The sequence below is a fragment of the Girardinichthys multiradiatus genome, chromosome 17 (assembly GCF_021462225.1).
Source record: "Girardinichthys multiradiatus isolate DD_20200921_A chromosome 17, DD_fGirMul_XY1, whole genome shotgun sequence".
Classification (NCBI taxonomy): Eukaryota; Metazoa; Chordata; class Actinopteri; order Cyprinodontiformes; family Goodeidae; genus Girardinichthys; species Girardinichthys multiradiatus.
Genome location: NC_061809.1, coordinates 17,876,293 through 17,895,870, shown reverse-complemented (window position 1 = coordinate 17,895,870; position 19,578 = coordinate 17,876,293). Strand labels below are relative to the sequence as shown.

General features: G+C 38.4%; 1 protein-coding gene across 2 annotated transcripts in view; it reads left to right on the top strand.

Annotated features, from left to right (window-relative positions):
• The window catches only part of plxna4 (plexin A4), a 333,778-nt gene that overhangs the window by 222,138 nt on the left and 92,062 nt on the right, over nt 1-19,578 (top strand). For both annotated transcript variants that reach the window (XM_047389857.1, XM_047389856.1), the window contains exons 6-7: nt 10,657-10,780; nt 17,670-17,823. In XM_047389857.1, coding sequence (XP_047245813.1) covers nt 10,657-10,780; nt 17,670-17,823 — 278 coding nt within the window. The remainder of the gene's footprint in view (nt 1-10,656; nt 10,781-17,669; nt 17,824-19,578) is intronic.

Genomic DNA, 19,578 nt, shown 5'->3' with positions numbered 1-19,578 from the left:
GTTCTCCCCTTACTCTCAGCCTGCATCCCCTAGTGCATCCTAAGGAAGGTTGAGAGAAGGGAACAAGGGCAAGAAGTGACAGGGGCATCAGGATGGAACAGAGTGTTGTGCATCCTAGTTCTCTCTGAACTGCCACCACCCTTCTGTGAGAACACACACTGAATCACACTCACACATACACAAGGTCAGTGTATCTACCAGCGGCACACACCCTAAAGCACACACAAAATAGCTGCACGTCCACTCTAGTCAGGACCATTGCTCACTGTCACCTATTGTCACTCTAGGACACACAAAAATGCATACACACTGGAAAATGGACATGCACACTCATACACACTCTCACAGTGGGTTTAGTTGCCTTGCTTTTGCCCATTAGAGCATGAACTAGACTGACATGAGATAGAGATGATGAAGGAGATATGCGGTGACAGTCAAAGGAAGTGAAGATTTACTGTTATGTATTCCACACATGAGGCCACTAAATGTCAGGTTAAGAGGGTTATATAAATTCACATCACAATAGAAAGGAAGATTAGAAATCATCTGGCTGGAAGCATAAATGAATCTCCAGAATGAGATAGTCTAGTTAAAGATAAAAGACAAACTCTGCTTATATATCTATTGCTCAACTAGCCAATGATTGAAAGTCTTTCTGGATATTGGGCAAGACATTTTGCATATGCCATTACATATAGGTTTCCTCATGGCAACAACATAATAATAACCCCAATATATTAACAACACTAATCTTTATTTGTTTAGGTGGTATTGCCAGATAACATTCTCTAAGATTACTGTCTTATGCCGAGCACTATCAGCATATTGCCCTGCTGTTACACAAAATGAATTTTAAAGTTGGGCAGTTTAAGATAAACTTACTATAAAGATAGTTCATGTAATGTGTTAATTTGAAAACTGTAATATTCCAAGTAAAAATGGTTAGTAATGTAATATAGTCCATCTATCAATGTTTTTATACCCACTTATCGTCCCACAGTAGCTTGGTGGGGTGGGAGGTGAGCTCCTATCTCCTGCAGTTATTGAGCAAGAGGAGGGGTACACCCTGGTCACCCATTGTACTGTGGTTTTACTCAGGATGTAAGTTTTTCAACAGACTCACAGCTGTCTGCTGGATGGAAGGATGTTAGCCGACTGGAAACACTTGTGCATCTAGATAGATTTAACCCTCTTATGACTAGAATTATATGTAAGCCACCTGAATTCATTTTGATGTTATGGCTGTAGATTACTCAAAACAAATTGCAATTGCAAGCTTCTGGCACTTTTTCAACTGTAGACACAAGACAACTTTAGCTTTGAATATCTGACCATTATTCTGTATTACCATGTGTTTTTGACTGTGCAATAACATTTTAAGACACAGAGCAATAACAAATGCATGCCAAATCCCATCTGTGCTGATTGGAAGTAATAAGAGGGTTAAAGATGCTGCTATGAATTTGAACAAAGAAAAACACACAACTGTTTCTAACCCAAAAGGAGTAGAAATAACAGTGCCATAGTTTTCTTCTGCAGTTCAGCTCTAAGCCATGCTAGTCAAATATATCTGTAGACATTGTCCAAACTCTTAAAACATTCATGCATCCCAGTCTGCTGCTCTGTCTGCTAAACTACAAGGGCAGTGTGACTTGGATTTCGTCATCTGCACCAACTTGATGGGGTCGGCAATCCGCCCAGATTTTGGCGACAACATCCACTACACTCACCAATAGTGACAATTTGATAGCACTCAGCAGATAAAGAAAATATCTGCTCCGTTTCATTCGTATAATAAATCTCTCCGAAACAGCAAGGACATAAAATCGCATTATTTACCTGGTAATAAATCAGTTTATGCATTCATTTGTTCTTCTCTTCTGATTTCAGAGTAAATATAGCGCTGCATTATTGCCCTATGTAAGGTTTTAATAAAAATATGTTGGTTCAACTGAGGTTGAAAACAGTATAAACATGGACCTATTTATGTTGTTCTTGAGGAAAATGTTTGCAACTAGTTTGCTGCAGCCCTTGATCATGTTGCTAATGAAATGACCAGCTTACTGTCCTAACATGACTGTGGGTATGTCAAAGAGAAAATGTAGGATTTATGTGGTGTAAAGCAAATAATTAGTCTTACCTTCATTCAGAGGTTTCCTAAAGAATTAATTATAATAATAATATTAATAATAATTACGCCTCCTAACTTTTATTGTACAGTTTTATCGAAATTGAAACAGGCCTTGTATTCTTTTTGCCCAGCAGGAGTTGTGGCCTTGTGACCCTGAAAAGGTCTGGAGTGCTTAGTTGACCTTTTGGGCTCTTTTGGGACCTCTTGGATGTGTCATTGATGCATTCTTGCTATAACTTCAGTAGGTTGTCCAATCCTGGGAAGGTTCACCAACATTCCATGCTTGCTCCCTGTGTGATGATGTTTCCTTGTGATTAACTGATGAATTACTTTGTAACCTTTTCTAGACTGAAAGAGATAAATAATTTTTTTGTCATCTGTTTTTTAGCTTTCTTTAATTTGGGACTTGATGTGTTTTGTTTTTTAGATATTTTAGCCTAGTTTATGTTGTCAGACAGGCTCTATTTAACTTGTAATCAGTAATCAGGCCTGGTTGTGGCTAGTTTAACTGAACTTAATGTGGTTAATGACAGTTAATGCATGACTTAATTAAGTCAATTATATTTTCACAGAGGTTCAGGTTGTTTTCCCCTTAATATATAACATGATGCTTTCTTGCGGAAGAAATGTTTTGTTTTTTTTACAGCACTCTGTAGCCTGCAAAATCAATCACTTAACGCAGTTAGCTGGGCTTCCTTAAACAGAAAACGTTTTATCAACTGATCCACTGAGCTTGTATTAATTTTACTGTACTGTAGATCAGTCTTATTGGTCTATATGTACTTTAATCTGAAAGTGACTTTGTATTCTAATGAAAGTTTGAACATTTGAAATGAAGTGAATATGAATCTATATAACTGGATATGAATTAGATCCATTCGTGTTGTGAACTGCCCTAAGACATTTGTAATAATGCAGCCTTTTAAAAATAACTAATCTGAATTGGATGTACACACACTGAGAGTTTTATAACAAATTTCAAACCTTTACCTGCAGAGTAACTGTATAATGTTTTGCTCAGCTGGGGTTCTTGCATCAGTAGTATTGGAGTTGGAAGCTGCCACTCTGCAGTTTCTGTGCCCTTAGGTATGGGGCTACGAGAGACAGGTTTTATAAGCATGAGAGGGTTGATTTGTGAGCCTTAGCGTGTGTCCACACAAACTGGAGAACAGGGTCATGGCCAGTGGGCCGGGTAATGACTCTTCCACCCGCTCCTTCATGCAAATTACAGCATGCTCTGTGGACAACCACACTTAACTATAGCAGAAAGTGTATTTTCATGTGTGTTTGACACATTCATGTGTGTTTGGTCACATGTACAGATTAAAATGCAGCCATGCAGAGTGTTAAATGTATTTGATACAACTCCTTCAAATGTAAGCTATGGTACCACAGGCTATAAGGATTTCTAGGAATTTGTGCACTGTGTGATGATGCATTGGTAGCATTATAATTGGGTTTTAGCTAAGCTACAGGGTACCTATTTATTGTGCATTGATGTATCTCAAACACTGTAAAGATCCAGAATTTGAGTATAACCTAGAGTAGTACCTTTTAAGGCCATACAGTAATTCTGCAAGGGTTAATATTTTTGTTTTTTCCTTGATTTGGCCAGTCTGGTTATAAAAAAAATATTTTTTACTTCCTCATAGACTGTCTTCCAACATCTACTGTAGAGGTTAATGGACATGTGTGTAAAGTCTCATGCATTTGTGCACAATTTCCTGACACAGGTATTTGATGGAGCTGAGGATGGCTGGACCACAGCTTTGTGGGAATTTAATAGCTTTCATTTCACAGCCTGTTTGACCTTCTCCCAGCCTTTCCCAGCCTTGCATTACACCTGAAGCCCCGCATGGTCAGATACTGCTGCTCTCTCTATTTTATTCTTTTCTTCAACTCCTACTGAACCGTGCTAACTCTGCCTTATGAATACTCATCTAGTTTTAAGGAATATCAGGGGAGTGTTGTTGAGCATCAAAATATGTAATTTCATTTAGACCTGACTTTTGACTTGCTTTTTCATAATGTGCCATTCCCAGTGAAACAGCTCAGCATAACAGCAGCATTTACAGGTCCTTCTCAAAATATTAGCATATTGTGATAAAGTTCATTATTTTCCATAATGTCATGATAAAAATTTAACATTCATATATTTTAGATTCATTGCACACTAACTGAAATATTTCAGGTCTTTTATTGTCTTAATATGGATGATTGTGGCATACAGATCATGAAAACCCAAAATTCCTATCTCACAAAATTAGCATATTTCATCCGACCAATAAAATAAAAGTGTTTTTAATACAAAAAACGTCAACTTTCAAATAATCATGTACAGTTATGCACTCAATACTTGGTCGGGAATCCTTTTGCAGAAATGACTGCTTCAATGCGGTGTGGCATGGGGGCAATCAGCCTGTGGCACTGCTGAGGTCTTATGGAGGCCCAGGATGCTTCGATAGCGGCCTTTAGCTCATCCAGAGTGTTGGGTCTTGAGTCTCTCAACGTTCTCTTCACAATATCCCACAGATTCTCTATGGGGTTCAGGTCAGGAGAGTTGGCAGGCCAATTGAGCACAGTGATACCATGGTCAGTAAACCATTTACCAGTGGTTTTGGCACTGTGAGCAGGTGCCAGGTCGTGCTGAAAAATGAAATCTTTATCTCCATAAAGCTTTTCAGCAGATGGAAGCATGAAGTGCTCCAAAATCTCCTGATAGCTAGCTGCATTGACCCTGCCCTTGATAAAACACAGTGGACCAACACCAGCAGCTGACACGGCACCCCAGACCATCACTGACTGTGGGTACTTGACACTGGACTTCTGGCATTTTGGCATTTCCTTCTCCCCAGTCTTCCTCCAGACTCTGGCACCTTGATTTCCGAATGACATGCAGAATTTGCTTTCATCCGAAAAAAGTACTTTGGACCACTGAGCAACAGTCCAGTGCTGCTTCTGTGTAGCCCAGGTCAGGCGCTTCTGCCGCTGTTTCTGGTTCAAAAGTGGCTAGACCTGGGGAATGCGGCACCTGTAGACCATTCCCTGCACACGCCTGTGCACGGTGGCTCTGGATGTTTCTACTCCAGACTCAGTCCACTGCTTCCGCAGGTCCCCCAAGGTCTGGAATCGGCCCTTCTCCACAATCTTCCTCAGGGTCCGGTCACCTCTTCTTGTTGTGCAGCGTTTTCTGCCACACTTTTTCCTTCCCACAGACTTCCCACTGAGGTGCCTTGATACAGCACTCTGGGAACAGCCTATTCGTTCAGAAATTTATTTCTGTGTCTTACCCTCTTGCTTGAGGGTGTCAATAGTGGCCTTCTGGACAGCAGTCAGGTCGGCAGTCTTACCCATGATTGGGGTTTTGAGTGATGAACCAGGCTGGGAGTTTTAAAGGCCTCAGGAATCTTTTGCAGGTGTTTAGAGTTAACTCGTTGATTCAGATGATTAGGTTCATAGCTCGTTTAGAGACCCTTTTAATAATATGCTAATTTTGTGAGATAGGAATTTTGGGTTTTAATGAGCTGTATGCCAAAATCATCTGTATTAAGACAATGAAAGACCTGAAATATTTCAGTTAGTGTGCAATGAATCTATAATATATGAATGTTAAATTTTCATCATTACATTATGGAAAATAATGAACTTTATCACAATATGCTAATATTTTGAGAAGGACCTGTACAAACCAAATGAAGATATGGAGGACAAAAACAATGGCCAGAATATGACTTTTTTATGGCTATAATTTACAGTGTAAATTGATTTGAAATGGTTTGTTAAACAATTTATTCAACAATGTTTACAAGAGGTAGGGGTTATATATTTTATAAATTATGCTTTTTTGTCTTTTGGGGTCTATGTGGCTAGTAAGTGCAAATGATTCTCCAGTGTTCTGCTTTGTTTATAGCGTTCTCTTAAATATCTTAAACTATGTGTCAGCAATACAATTCAGCGATATGTACATCTGTGTGTGTTTACCTTTGTAATATAATATAGATTATTTGAGAGCATTCTTGATAAACCCCTCAACCTTACATGGGGCGACACAACCCAACATAGGAGTCTTGTTTTTTATTCTTTTCCTATGTTCTGCTAAGCTAGAGTCTGTGAAAAGCTTTGTCATTTACTGTGTTGGTTGTTTTTTTCTGCAAATTGTGTCTGTCACCTTCTGTCTCAGATGTTGAAAAAGTATAGTTTAATTTGATGCAAATATAATGATTTAAAACAAATAGTTGTGTTTTGGACTATAGGCCCCTTATTGCTTTTTAGGGGTGTAAATACATATGAGTTTAGATGCTACACTGTAACTCTCGTACTTCACATTATTGCCCTGCCTCTAGTGTCTGCATGCATTAACCTCTGAATTTTAGCTCCTTGACTTTGTTACAGACAACATTCCTGAGTGGCTTACTGAAGGGTGGTCTGACAAGGAGCTATGGAACTTTGTTGATCTGTTACATGCATGAAAAGCTGTATCATGCACTAGCAGAAAGGAGAAGTCCCAAGAACATAATATGTCCTCTTTAATGATGATCATTTAGTTTTAACAGTGGAAGATGTAAACACGGAAGTGTCTTTGCCAATAAACCCCACTGTAGTTGGCTAAGACAGAGGTAAAACCTCTGAAAGAAGTCACAATTTGGAGATGAGAACAAAACATAGGTTTTAATAATCATCTGTTGTGCACACTGAGCTATATGGATGTGGATAAAACCTGGTTGCAAATATTTTTGTCTCAATGTTCTCATGTTTTTTTTATTTTTTATTTCCTAATATTTCCATTGAATAGAATTTAAAATAAAAAAATACTACCAATCAATATTTTTGTTACAGGTAGCAATAAGTGTTATTTGAGAAGAGGCATTTAACAATCTGATACAGTTCTGTCACAAGTGGAGTTCCTGCAGGACAGCCGTAATATGCTGCTCCAAGACTGTATGAACAAAGTTAACAAAGCTAGTACAACAGTCTCATAATGGCTTATCTAAAAGGCACGTAGCTCTCTCATGTTTATAAAGACATCTGACTACGGTCTACAGTAAACACATGACAACTCCATGGATCAATCTATTAAAGTGCTAGGCTAACTGTTCCATTGTTACTGTTGTGACTCAGTGATAACTTGACTTTTGAAATATTGCCACAAAACCTAAATCATTTTTTTTTATTTGCAGCATAAACGTATTGCACTGAAAAATGCTTGTCTAGATTAATTTCTTATACCATTTTGCAAGTTCCTAAAACTGGGTAATCTGGCTATATGGCTAACACTAAAGGTGCAACTGACAGTAAATCCCAGACAGTTTACCACCAACAAGTATGGATGTTTTTAAAAATGGCTTGATGGGGGCTTCTCTACACCCAACCAACAAGGAAACTATGACAAAATACACTTGAAAAAAATCTGTTTCATTCATTTTTTGGTGGTACAATGTGACAAAACAGTGAAACACAGTTATCTTCATTAGGTATGTTGTTAGAGATTTTATTCAATCTCCCTTAAGACTAGATTGTTTTGAGTCAATGTTTTTGAAGACCATTTTCATGCTTACATGTATGCATATGAACCAAAACAATGGTTATAAGAAGAGAAAGACAGATCATTTGATAATTTGACTTACCCTGCTTTTATTCCACCAATGTTGCCTCACTAGATCTTGTCTCAGCTTTAGAAACATATCACCACTTATTAAACCTAAACAGCAAATTGCAGCTAAAGGTTTTTTTTCATTAAAATAAAGTTTTAAATAAAAACTGCAACTCCTGTACCTATCTTGTCCACTCAGATTTTTTCTGTTATACGAATATTTTCCTGCATTATCATCCGTTCCTGTTTATTGATGGTTAGACTCTAACAGAAGATGTCCTAAACCTGACTCCTATATCGCTCAGCCAACCGCAAGGGTCATGTATCAGCCCTGAGCACATCCATCATGAATCAAAATACTATCTGATACACTACCGGTCAAATGTTTTAGAGCGTGTTTCTCATTTGATGGTTTTCTTTATGTTTATGACGATTTCCATCTCGATGAAGGCATCCAAACAATGAATGAACAGATACAAGAACTGTAAAATAACTTTAAATATGTTTTTATTTTAGATTCCTTAAAGTAGCCACCCTTTGCTGTAATGACTGAAATATTAACCTTAGGCATCTCTCAATGCACCTCTGGGAAGTCCTTTAAAGACTCTTCGGAAAACTATTTCAGGTGACCACCTCATGAAGCTCATGGAGAGAACGCTAAGGGTGCAAAGAAGTAATCAGAGCAAAGGGTGGTTATTGGGAAGAATCTAAAATTAAAAAATGTTTAGAGTGATTTCACACTTTTTGTTTACTACATAATTCCATGTATGTTCATTCATAGCTTTGTTGCCTTTGGTGAGAATCTACAAAATAAATAGTCATCAAAATAAAGAGACCCATTAAGTGAGAAAGTTTATCTAAAACTTTCGAACGGTAGTGTATTTCCTTTAGGTTTGCCCAGTTGCTAATGTAAAAATCTACAAAAATACACTGTTGAACGAGGGCAAAATTTTTATTTTACATTTTGCGATGTATTTGTGCTGTTCATGTTGATAACAAATCAGCAAGGGGATAAAAACTGGAACTTAGAAGGCACCAGTGACTGAGAATTACATTTCATTAAAATACAATTAATAAAAACTCTTAGATGTGAAGGGATATCCTTAAAGTAATGAAGTATTTAGTTTTTTTTACTGTTCTTTCAGTGCATCTGCATGCACGCCTATGACTGAAGGTAACCTAAGAGTAGCCGCACATTCTATTTATATATAATGGTTATATATAATGGCAGTGACTATTATCCTGCCTTTTATATTTTTGTTATAAAATCACCTATTACCTGTTATCAACTCAATGTTCTCTAGAACTCAATCAGTTGCATTTCAGATTTAATGTGCACAGCTTTGTAGTGGTTAAAAAGAGAATTGTGAAAAAATAAACACATTTTACTTGAAATTTCCTTATTATTAAGATAGATCCCTAACTTCCTGGCAAACTCTGCAACACAAAATGCATTTCTCACCTGTACATGTGCATGGTATTGCAACATGTCATGTAGTTTTGGTAGATTTAATTTTTAAACTGCTAATTCAATTACAGGGGAGGCACAAAAACTTTTATGGTTCAGTGTAGCTTAACCAATTTACGTTTTATCAAAAAGCTTATAATCATTCAGGATTGGATTGCAAAATTTTAAGGGAACTCTGTATGAACAACACACATGTTGATATGAAAGAAGCTCTATTTCTTATGTAATTGTAGAATAATGCCGGCATTTGTGGATTTTTATATTTGGCTTGCTTGCCTGAGGCTGTTCATATGATGTGGTCCTATTAAAACAGTGCAAAGAAAAGGCACAGACACTAGTGATAGGAGCACAAAGAAACCTGAAGCGATTAAACCCCTCCTGAAACCAGCTTAGTGGGAAAAGCTTCACAGCCAGCCAACAATAAATGTATTCCTTTAAATCTAAGCCATATTTGTTCTCTTCCTCCTTCTCTTCTGCATTTTTCCCCTTCCTCCTGCTCATCCCCACTCCCTGTCTCTCAAACAGATCGGTCTTCCTTGTAGCATGTTAGGCTGCCTAACTTTACAATACTCTTTTACTCTTTACAATACAATACACCCTCCCTAAAATAATTTCTATTCAGGAAAATTACATTTTCTGAAAAAGGTTACTGTATCCCAGATTTCAGCTACATTCATTGTGACCTCTTTCATTCAATCTTTTTTTTCATCTGAAAGACTGGTGATTTTCCAAGTTGTTAATTGTGATGTAAGACTTTCCTCTAAATCAGTAGGGTATTAACCATGAGCACATTTATGAAGGGATTAGTTGCAAACAAGAAGGTGAGTTTGGATGTGTGGAGCATTTGTAGCTCAACTAATATTTCTGGTAAAAACTAGAAACAGTAGGATTGTGGTGAGAATGAATAGAAATTTTCTATCAGTCTAAATGGGGAATGCCCTTTCAGTCTAACAAGGGATTATATTTTAGAAGAACAATCAGTAAATTCCACCTTGAGCACAAAGCCTCAGTCCTTCCTTTTTCTCAACCCACTGTAACAGACTGGATTAGGCCACCTGGTTTGGTATTAAGAGCTGGGGTAATCTATCCTACCTCTCCCTACTAGTATCCAGCTTTTCACCTGCATTTGGCATTGCCCATGAATGCCAGTCATTAAGGCTGCAGCACAAAAGCAGGGAAAACCTATTTCCCAATGGTGCTGGCTCTACTTCCACATATAGAGCAACCATTGTTTTAAATGCAACTGCTCCCACCCACTGTAGCTGGTACGTTTCCAGAGAGGAAATATGATAAATGTTTCCAATAGCACCTGTCTGAGTGCAGTTGGGACATTCCTTTTTTTTTCCCCAGATGCCAACAGGTAGAAAAGAATAAGCCTTGATCAGGTTACTTTGTGCATTCGGATACATCTATTTTTCATCCCAGAGTAACACCCCTCCTGTTTTTTTTCCTCTTTTCTCCTTTCAGGTGTGCCAGAAAGGAGAAATGTGAGCGCTCATCAGAACCCCGGCGCTTTGCTTCAGACATCAAGCAGTGTGTGCGACTCAGTGTCCACCCGAACAACATATCAGTGTCCCAGTTTAGTGTCACGGTGAGTGGATGAAAAGGAATACATGCATTATTTCTACTGAAAGAGAAACCACTGACAAGTGTTTACCGTCATCAGTTTTCCATCAAATATAGTTGGGCTCCAAGTATTAGTAGTCCAACATCACTAACCACATCAACCACTGTTTTTGGTAGAAATTACATATCTGCATGGGAAATAATTTATTAGCAGGTTTAATAAAATGACAATGACATGAAAATTAAAAGACTTAACAGTCAAGGCACACTGCTGCTTGTGTGTAGCAGTTTAGAGTTCAGTCAGCGATTGCATTCATTCTTGAAGAAAACAGGTATCAAATAGTGTGACCTTAGTTAAGAACAAAGGCAAACAAATCTGATTAAAATGGGTCATTAAAGACGTTTAGAAGAAGAATGTACTTTAACTAAAAATCTGCTTGAAGAGGGAAAAATCTAAAGCAGTGGGGAAATTGATTGGCTGTTTTGCTAAAATGATCTCAGAGGTATTAAAATAGCAACCAAACCCAAAAAGGGGGAGAAGAACAGAAAACTATGATTCTAAAGAATCAAAGAATAGCCAACATTGGAAAGACTTAGCCAATGATCAGCTCCAGGCTGATCAAAGAAAGTCAAAAATCTGCTCCAAGTACTGCAATAATTAGAAGATTCCTATGTGAAGCCAAGCTGTCGGCAACAAGCCTCCAGGTAGCCAAATTGTTAGGAAAAAAACAACATGCACTGAAGGACTTTCAATTTGCCAATTGACTGGCCTAAAGAAAAATGACCCAACATTTTATGGACCTTTGAAAGGATGAGTTGTTGTTTTTTTTGATGATTCTGGTAATCTGAAGCTGGTGGTGCTTGCATCATATAAGAACACATTTTATACTATTCTGTTGGGCCTATATATCACATACTAGTAATCATGGATCAGTTTCTGTGCATTAGAATACTTGAATAGGTCATGTTACCTTGTACTGAAGAGGAAATGCCCTTGAAATGAGTGTTCAAACAAGACATGACCCCAAACACACCAACCAGATTAGCATTCAGGAGTACCCAGTAACATCCCTGGACTAAAATCCCCCCCCAAAAAAACGTATCTGGTGACCTGATTTTTCTAAGGCAACAACAAGATATGCTGAGGAACTGTAGAAAGTACTCCAATCTTTCTGGACTGGAGTGTCTGTTTCCAGGTACCAGAAGTTTGACTACATTCAACACAGATGTGAAGCAGGTCTTAGAAACTGGGCTTATGCAACTACAGGGGTTGGACAATGAAACTGAAGCACCTGGTTTTAGACCACAATAATTTATTAGTTGGTGTAGGGCCTCCTTTTGTGGCCAATACAGCGTCAATTCGTCTTGGGAATGACATATACAAGTCCTGCACAGTTGTCAGAGGGATTTTAAGCCATTCTTCTTGCAGGATAGTGGCCAGGTCACTACGTGATACTGGTGGAGGAAAACGTTTCCTGACTCGCTCCTCCAAAACACCCCAAAGTGGCTCAATAATATTTAGATCTGGTGACTGTGCAGGCCATGGGAGATGTTCAACTTCACTTTCATGTTCATCAAACCAATTTTTCACCAGTCTTGCTGTGTGTATTGGTGCATTGTCATCCTGATACACGGCACCGCCTTCAGGATACAATGTTTGAACCATTGGATGCACATGGTCCTCAAGAATGGTTCGGTAGTCCTTGGCAGTGACGCGCCCATCTAGCACAAGTATTGGGCCAAGGGAATGCCATGATATGGCAGCCCAAACCATCACTGATCCACCCCCATGCTTCACTGTGGGCATGCAACAGTCTGGGTGGTACGCTTCTTCGGGGCTTCTCCACAACGTAACTCTCCCGGATGTGGGGAAAACGGTAAAGGTGGACTCATCACAGAACAATACATGTTTCACTTTGTCCACAGCCCAAGATTTGTGCTCCTTGCACCATTGTAAACGACGTTTGGCATTGGCATGAGTGACCAAAGGTTTGGCTATAGCAGCCCGGCCGTGTATATTGACCCTGTGGAGCTCCCGACGGACAGTTCTGGTGGAAACAGGAGAGTTGAGGTGCACATTTAATTCTGCCGTGATTTGGGCAGCCGTGGTTTTATGTTTTTTGGATACAATCCGGGTTAGCACCCGAACATCCCTTTCAGACAGCTTCCTCTTGCGTCCACAGTTAATCCTGTTGGATGTGGTTCGTTCTTCTTGGTGGTATGCTGACATTACCCTGGAGACCGTGGCTCTTGATACATCACAAAGACTTGCTGTCTTGGTCACAGATGCGCCAGCAAGACGTGCACCAACAATTTGTCCTCTTTTGAACTCTGGTATGTCACCCATAATGTTGTGTGCATTTCAATATTTTGAGCAAAACTGTGCTCTTACCCTGCTAATTGAACCTTCACACTCTGCTCTTACTGGTGCAATGTGCAATCAATGAAGACTGGCTACCAGGCTGGTCCAATTTAGCCATGAAACCTCCCACATTAAATGACTGGTGTTTCAGTTTCATTGTCCTACCCCTGTAAATATTAGTCATTCACAGGAAAGCTGAATTTTCAAGCATTTTTTCAGTTTAAACAGTAAATGCTTACGTTGGTAAAGAGGAGAGTGGTAGCACATTTAATAACTTTAAATGTTTTGAAAAATAATATGCTCACAGTGACAGAATAGATTTTTTGGAACAAAGCATTTTGTTCTTTGAAATATTTTTCAGTTAAACCCTACTGGTCAACGTTGGACTCTATTAGCAGATATCATATGCTTCTTATTCTTTTTATTTCGGCTAGAAAAGCACTTCTGGTGAGCAAACAAGCACTTTTATCAGCACCACCTTGCAGTAAAATGTGATGATGGCTGAATCTATTGCAAGTGAGAAAATATTGTCTGGCAAATTCACAATATCACTCTTTCAAGCATAATTTGTACTACAATGTAATTAGGCTTTAAGTACTATTGACTACATGGTGTTAACATTCCAATAATGCTTTGTATAATTGTACTGTCTGCCAACACCAATCCTTTAAATCCTGACCTCACAATTTCCAGTTCCAGCTCCTGAAATACTCTTCAAACAAATGGCTGCAATAGTACCATTACAGCACATAGTGTAGCCTAGCTGAGTTTTCATGTGTGCTGGCATCTAAGAAATGCATATTTATCTGCTGGAGGTTTAACTCTGAAATACCAGTTAGCTGGCCAGATTTCTGGCTTTTCTAGAACATTGATATGTGTAATAAGAGCTGTAATTCTTTGCAACAAAAACCTGTCTTAACAGGGTTGTACAACAAAAGCTCTTCAAAGGCTGTTCCTATGAATAAAATATCCAGCTTTTGCAGAAGTGCAGAAATGATTTGTTAAAAGCAAGTTTATTTCTCCAAATTGAGAGCAACTAATATAGTTATACAGTGCCTAGAAAAACTTTTATAAACCCTTGAACTGTTTGTTTTGTAATGTGAGCCATTCACAGACAGTGAAATAAAATTACACACGTGTAAATTCTATTTCTTAATTTGGTGATATCTATGAATAAATAGATTTTATTTAAGGGTGCACGTATGTCAAACATAATGGTGGCGAGGCACCCCATGGCTCAGTGGTAGAACAGGCGCAACATAAGAATAGGCTAAAGTTGTCCCTGGGTCGATGGGCCATTTGCTGCATATCTTCCGCTTCTCTCTCTGCCCTTCTTCATGTCCAGCTGCTAATGAATAAATGCCACTACTACCACAAAATAAACCTTTAAAAAACATGATGGTGGCAGCATCATGCTGTGGGATACATTTATTTAGCAGAGACGAAGAAACGGGTCATATTTTGCAGCGAGATGGATTTTGAAAGAAAACGTATTCGTGGCTCCATGAGAGTTGACATTGGTGCCGGAGTTCACCTTCCAGCAGGACTCTAAACATCCAGCTTTTGCTCAAATGGAATGGCTTAAATTGTATTCATTTCTTAAAATGGCCTAATCAAAGTCCAGATATAAAACCAATTGAAAATCTGTTGCAAGATTTGAAAATTGCACTGCTATTTTGGAAAAAAGGGACAAAAAGAACAGTTTTTGAAAGTGCAAAGCTGATTGACACAAACTGTGACTGTAGTGAATGTTGACCCTAAAATGTATTGACTTTGAAGATCTTAATTATAAATGCACACTTGTAATTAAGTCATTTAGATTTTTATTTGTGAAATTACATACAGTTGGATTCTATTTACTAAACTGGTAAATGCCACCCCTTTTTCCAGATACTTTTCTATTATTACTTTTCTATTCATTTTCTTTCTGCGTAGTAACTATTTACTACTATGTGTTGGTCCATCACATAAAATCCCTATAAAGCATACTGAAATTTGTGGTTCTTATGTAGCAAAATGTTAAAAAGTTCAAAGGATATTTTACCTTTACAAGACACTGTGATGCTCATTTCTACCACTTTGATAAATGTTGTCAAGTGAGATCATTTCTTTGTTGTTTTACTCAGCAGTTCGATTTTCCACACAAGTAATTTTTAAAACTGACAGAAGATATTCTATACATTTCAAGGCCTACTCTTTTATTCCATTGAATTGCATTTTTTTTTTTTTTTTTAACATTCTTAGTTGCCACTATATGTTATAAATATCAATCTGACCCTAACCATCATTATGTGGAGTTACTTTTCATTTCACATTTTCCTTTTGCTGTGTTTGGGTCTTTTAGAACTGGTTTTCAATTTCCTAGACCAAGAATATTTCATTCAGTTCTCCCAGGCCAGAAGGACTGTTCTCATCTGTGTTCCTCAGAAGGTCAAACGTAAGCTGTTGATTGTCAGAAATATTCCTCTGCATCATTCTACTAATATCCATGGGTCCATGTGCAATGCTATCGAGTGCTTAACCTTTCTGCACACATTTACCATTCTGCTGAATGCTCTGCAGAGGTTTCAGCCAAACAGGCTGTGACCACAACTTGACCTTTGGGTTATTAAATATGTATTTGGAAAGATGCAGCACAGGAATTCCTGATAAAAACAAGGACCTGTCCTTCATACAGTCTGTCTCATGGAAGAAATTATTTTTCTTTGAAATAATTCTCGCTTTAGTTTTCACTCATTAAAGATGATAATTTATATTGTGCCAGGTCATCTAAAATACATTTCATAATTATGCTGCTTTGACATTATAATCTTTCCAAGGTTGTAGATGTAGGTAAATGTATAACAGACTTACTGACTTAACATCCTTGCTTACTCTTTTAAAAATAAACAAATTGTTTTACAAACTACAGAAGGCTACGTCTGTGTGTAAATGCATGTTTATTGGATGTTTTAGTTGCTAATGTCCTCACCGTAGTGCTCTTTTTTTTTCTCTCTGAATGCATTAAGGTTAACCATGGTTGTGGCAAGTTAAAGCAACTTATTGAAGTGATGGGTAGAGTATTTAGGGAGATTTAGGACTAGAAATTCACTGTCTGTTTTATGTGGGGTTTTGTGTTGATGGCTATGCAGCTGCTGCTTTCTTTCATTAAATAGCAATAAAAAACAGTGGAGTTCAGCCATTCTCTGACGCTGATGCAGCTTTTAGCATTGAATTACAAGTGGGCTACTGGCTACACCTGAAATTAGTGTTTAAAACTGTAGCCGTCTTTACAAACAGGGTTTTCCATCAATATGTATATTATGGTCTTGACCCTGCCCCACCTTCCTCAACAGCTTTTTCTCTCTTTTATTCAAGAACACTTTTTTCCCTCTCTTCTTACTTCACCTGAGGCCATTCTTACTGAGGTGCTGGGGGAGCTTATACAGCATTTTTACATGATGATGAAAAATTTTTATTTCTTATTTCCTGGAGAGTGCTCTGTTCTGTGACAGTTCAGTGACCTGTATCCTTGCAGGTTTGTGTCTAATGATTAACTGCTTCATTTGGTTCCCTCAGTCATCCTAGTAGATTGTTTCTCCTCTTGTCTAATCAGTGCTTCCTCTGAATTAATTTTGCTTTCTCCTTCAACCCTGCAGTACTTAAACATACTACAACCAAGCTCTGTGTTAAAGTACCGTAATTTCTTTACTCTTGTTCGCTTCTTTTTAGGCACAAAGGAAGTAATTTACACATTAAGCAATTAAATTAATCCCAAAGAAGATATAGCTCAATGTTTGGGTCTTTGTTCCCTGACAATCGAAACACGTTCCTAACGATGCCATGTGAGTTGTCTTGGTCCCATGTTCCAAGGTGTAAATTCCTGAAAAACCACCTGGAGAGACGGGTCAGGGCTGTAGAGTATGTGTTCAAAAGCTGAAATCTGAGGCCCTCTGCTCATGTTGGTGTTTCATGTTTGATGGCTTCTTTTTCTCCTCTCTCAAACCACCTGTCTTCCCTGTCCAAAATGTACACATTGCTGTTATCAAATAACTGTCCCTTGTCCTTGTGACATACACAAACTGCTGAGTCTTGTCTCGATGAGTCTCCTCTTCTGTGTTGGGCCATCAGTTTGTGTAGCTGCTGTTTAGTTTCTCCAATGTAGAGGTCTAAGAATTCCATGCTGGACTGGACTTCATGTACCACACTGCTGAGTTTGTGTTTGGGTGTTTTATCCTTGGGATGAACCAGTGTCTGTATGAGTGTTGTTGTGTTTAAAATGCTCCGAATTATTATGATTTAAAAACATTCTTCTCAGTTTCCCAGTTACTCAAGGCACAAATGGAATGACGTGTTGTTCTGTGTCTTCTTCTGTACGTCTTCTCTGGACTGAGTTGTGCTTTCTTGAAATCCAGATGTCTTCACTCTACCTCTCAGACAGTAATTTGTTTGAAAACAGAGCAGAAAAGGCACAAAACTCTCTACTCCATATCACCACTGAAGTTGCTCTAGTATTAGAAGAATAATATTTATGTTAATTTCTAACAGAGTTCCCCTTCTATTTCTTCTGCAGTTGGTGCTGGAAGCCCATAATGTACCAGAACTTTCAGCAGGCGTCAACTGCACATTTGAGGACCTGGCTGAGATGAACGGCCTGGTAGAAGGAAACCGGATCAAGTGTTCCTCGCCAGCTGAAAAGGAGATGCCACGTATTATTGTGGACAAGGGTAAGAAACAATAGTAATGGTGCAAGCTTTTTCAGGAAATGCGCCAATTCTTACATTCTCAGTTTTGGTATTTGATTTCATGTTTGCTTTATGAACATACACACAATATATCTGTAGATGTCTCTTGTAACCAGGAAATTAAAACTGCATTACTATAAACAGCTAGTAAGTGGCACCTGTTGAATACAACGATACGTGCCTATCACCTTAGTGCACCTACTATCATTTTCGTATTCTTCCTTCAGTTAGTCCTTGGGCAAAGGAACACCCAATGGATTATTTGCTCATTACCATATGCAACTCAACAGGGCTTCAAGCAATGCCTTAGGACATATTAAGTAAATAAATGAACATAAATTACTTGTCTGTTTGGGGATTTAGAGGGATTCAGAGGGAATGATGGGACCATAGTCATCCACAGTGCAACAAGGAGATTATCAAGCTGTAAAAATGTGTGCCAAACAGTCAAACAAGTTGCTAAGAGATCACTACATAGTGCCATTACTTCTGTTGCTCGAAGGAAATAGTAAAAAAACGTCTGACACAACTTAACCACAAACACGACAACAACAACAAAAAAAACTTTTTATCTCACCTGTTGGTCATTTTACCTTTCTAGATGTGGTTATGCCAATCTCTGTTAAGTTCCTATCTGACAAGTTTTGTCTACAGACATTCAGCCTTTATGATTCCTAGTGTTGTGCAAGTTCACCCAAAAAAGATCTAGTTCCAAGTTCAGTTCACATAGGTTTAAACTTTGTGTTTAAATTTCATCACCAAAACATTGTGGTCTAAATTCAATCTCAACTTGAACCGGTTTTCATTCCTTCAGTCATTAGTTTTGTTAAAACTGTCACTATGTCCTGACAGTACAATATCATCTGTGCAAAATCAAGCTCCTCTTGCTCCTCCCAGTGGTCCTACTGTCATCTGCAGAAATACACCACTCCCTTTTAAAAACAACCAATCAGAGCCAGGAGGAATGTCTTAGCAGTGTGAATAAAGCTTGTGCATGCGTGGCTCACATTCCTTCCACACACAGCCTTACTGTCATTCAAGCTCAAGATGCTAATGGCGCTACGCTAATAATTTGAGGATCAAGTTTATAGTCAAAGTATGGGAAGGCCATAGTCAATGTAAAGCATATCGTTGATGTTTCGTCCCTACCACTGAATGTGCCATAGCTGTTTATTCGCCATCATCGGCTGCTTACGAGCCTGCATGTTCACCGCAGGCTCTGCTGTGGGGGAGAAGCTGTGGAGAGCAGGCTATAACACAGCAGAGAGCAAGAGGGAGGGACCTGTAAGGTGTGCTTGTTCTAATTTTCAGACCAAGTCTGCAGTGTTCTCAGAACTCCCTACTGTAGCTTTAAGGGCAAAATGTGTGTAATACTGAAGCTGCTAAAAATCGTCCTTAGACTAAGGACACACATAATCTAAACTACTATAATAATATGCTATATAATGTAAACTTAACCTCAATCACATAGTTGTGTGGATGTCCCAGTCTGAATAAACTGACCAGCAGCTTGGTCGATGTGAAAGCACAGCATTTTGGTTGTTTCCTTCCAAGTGCTACCTGACCGTTACACAGAAAGGCTAGCTTGTCAAGGTACTTGCAATTACCCTTCTTGTGCGTACTTTTTTAATGGACTTTGAGATTTGTTTTTTGTTTTTTTTTTCACCTTGAGAAATATTTCACATATTTTATCATCTGTTTCTACTACAAAACACTTGCTTTTATCTGTCTTGCAGT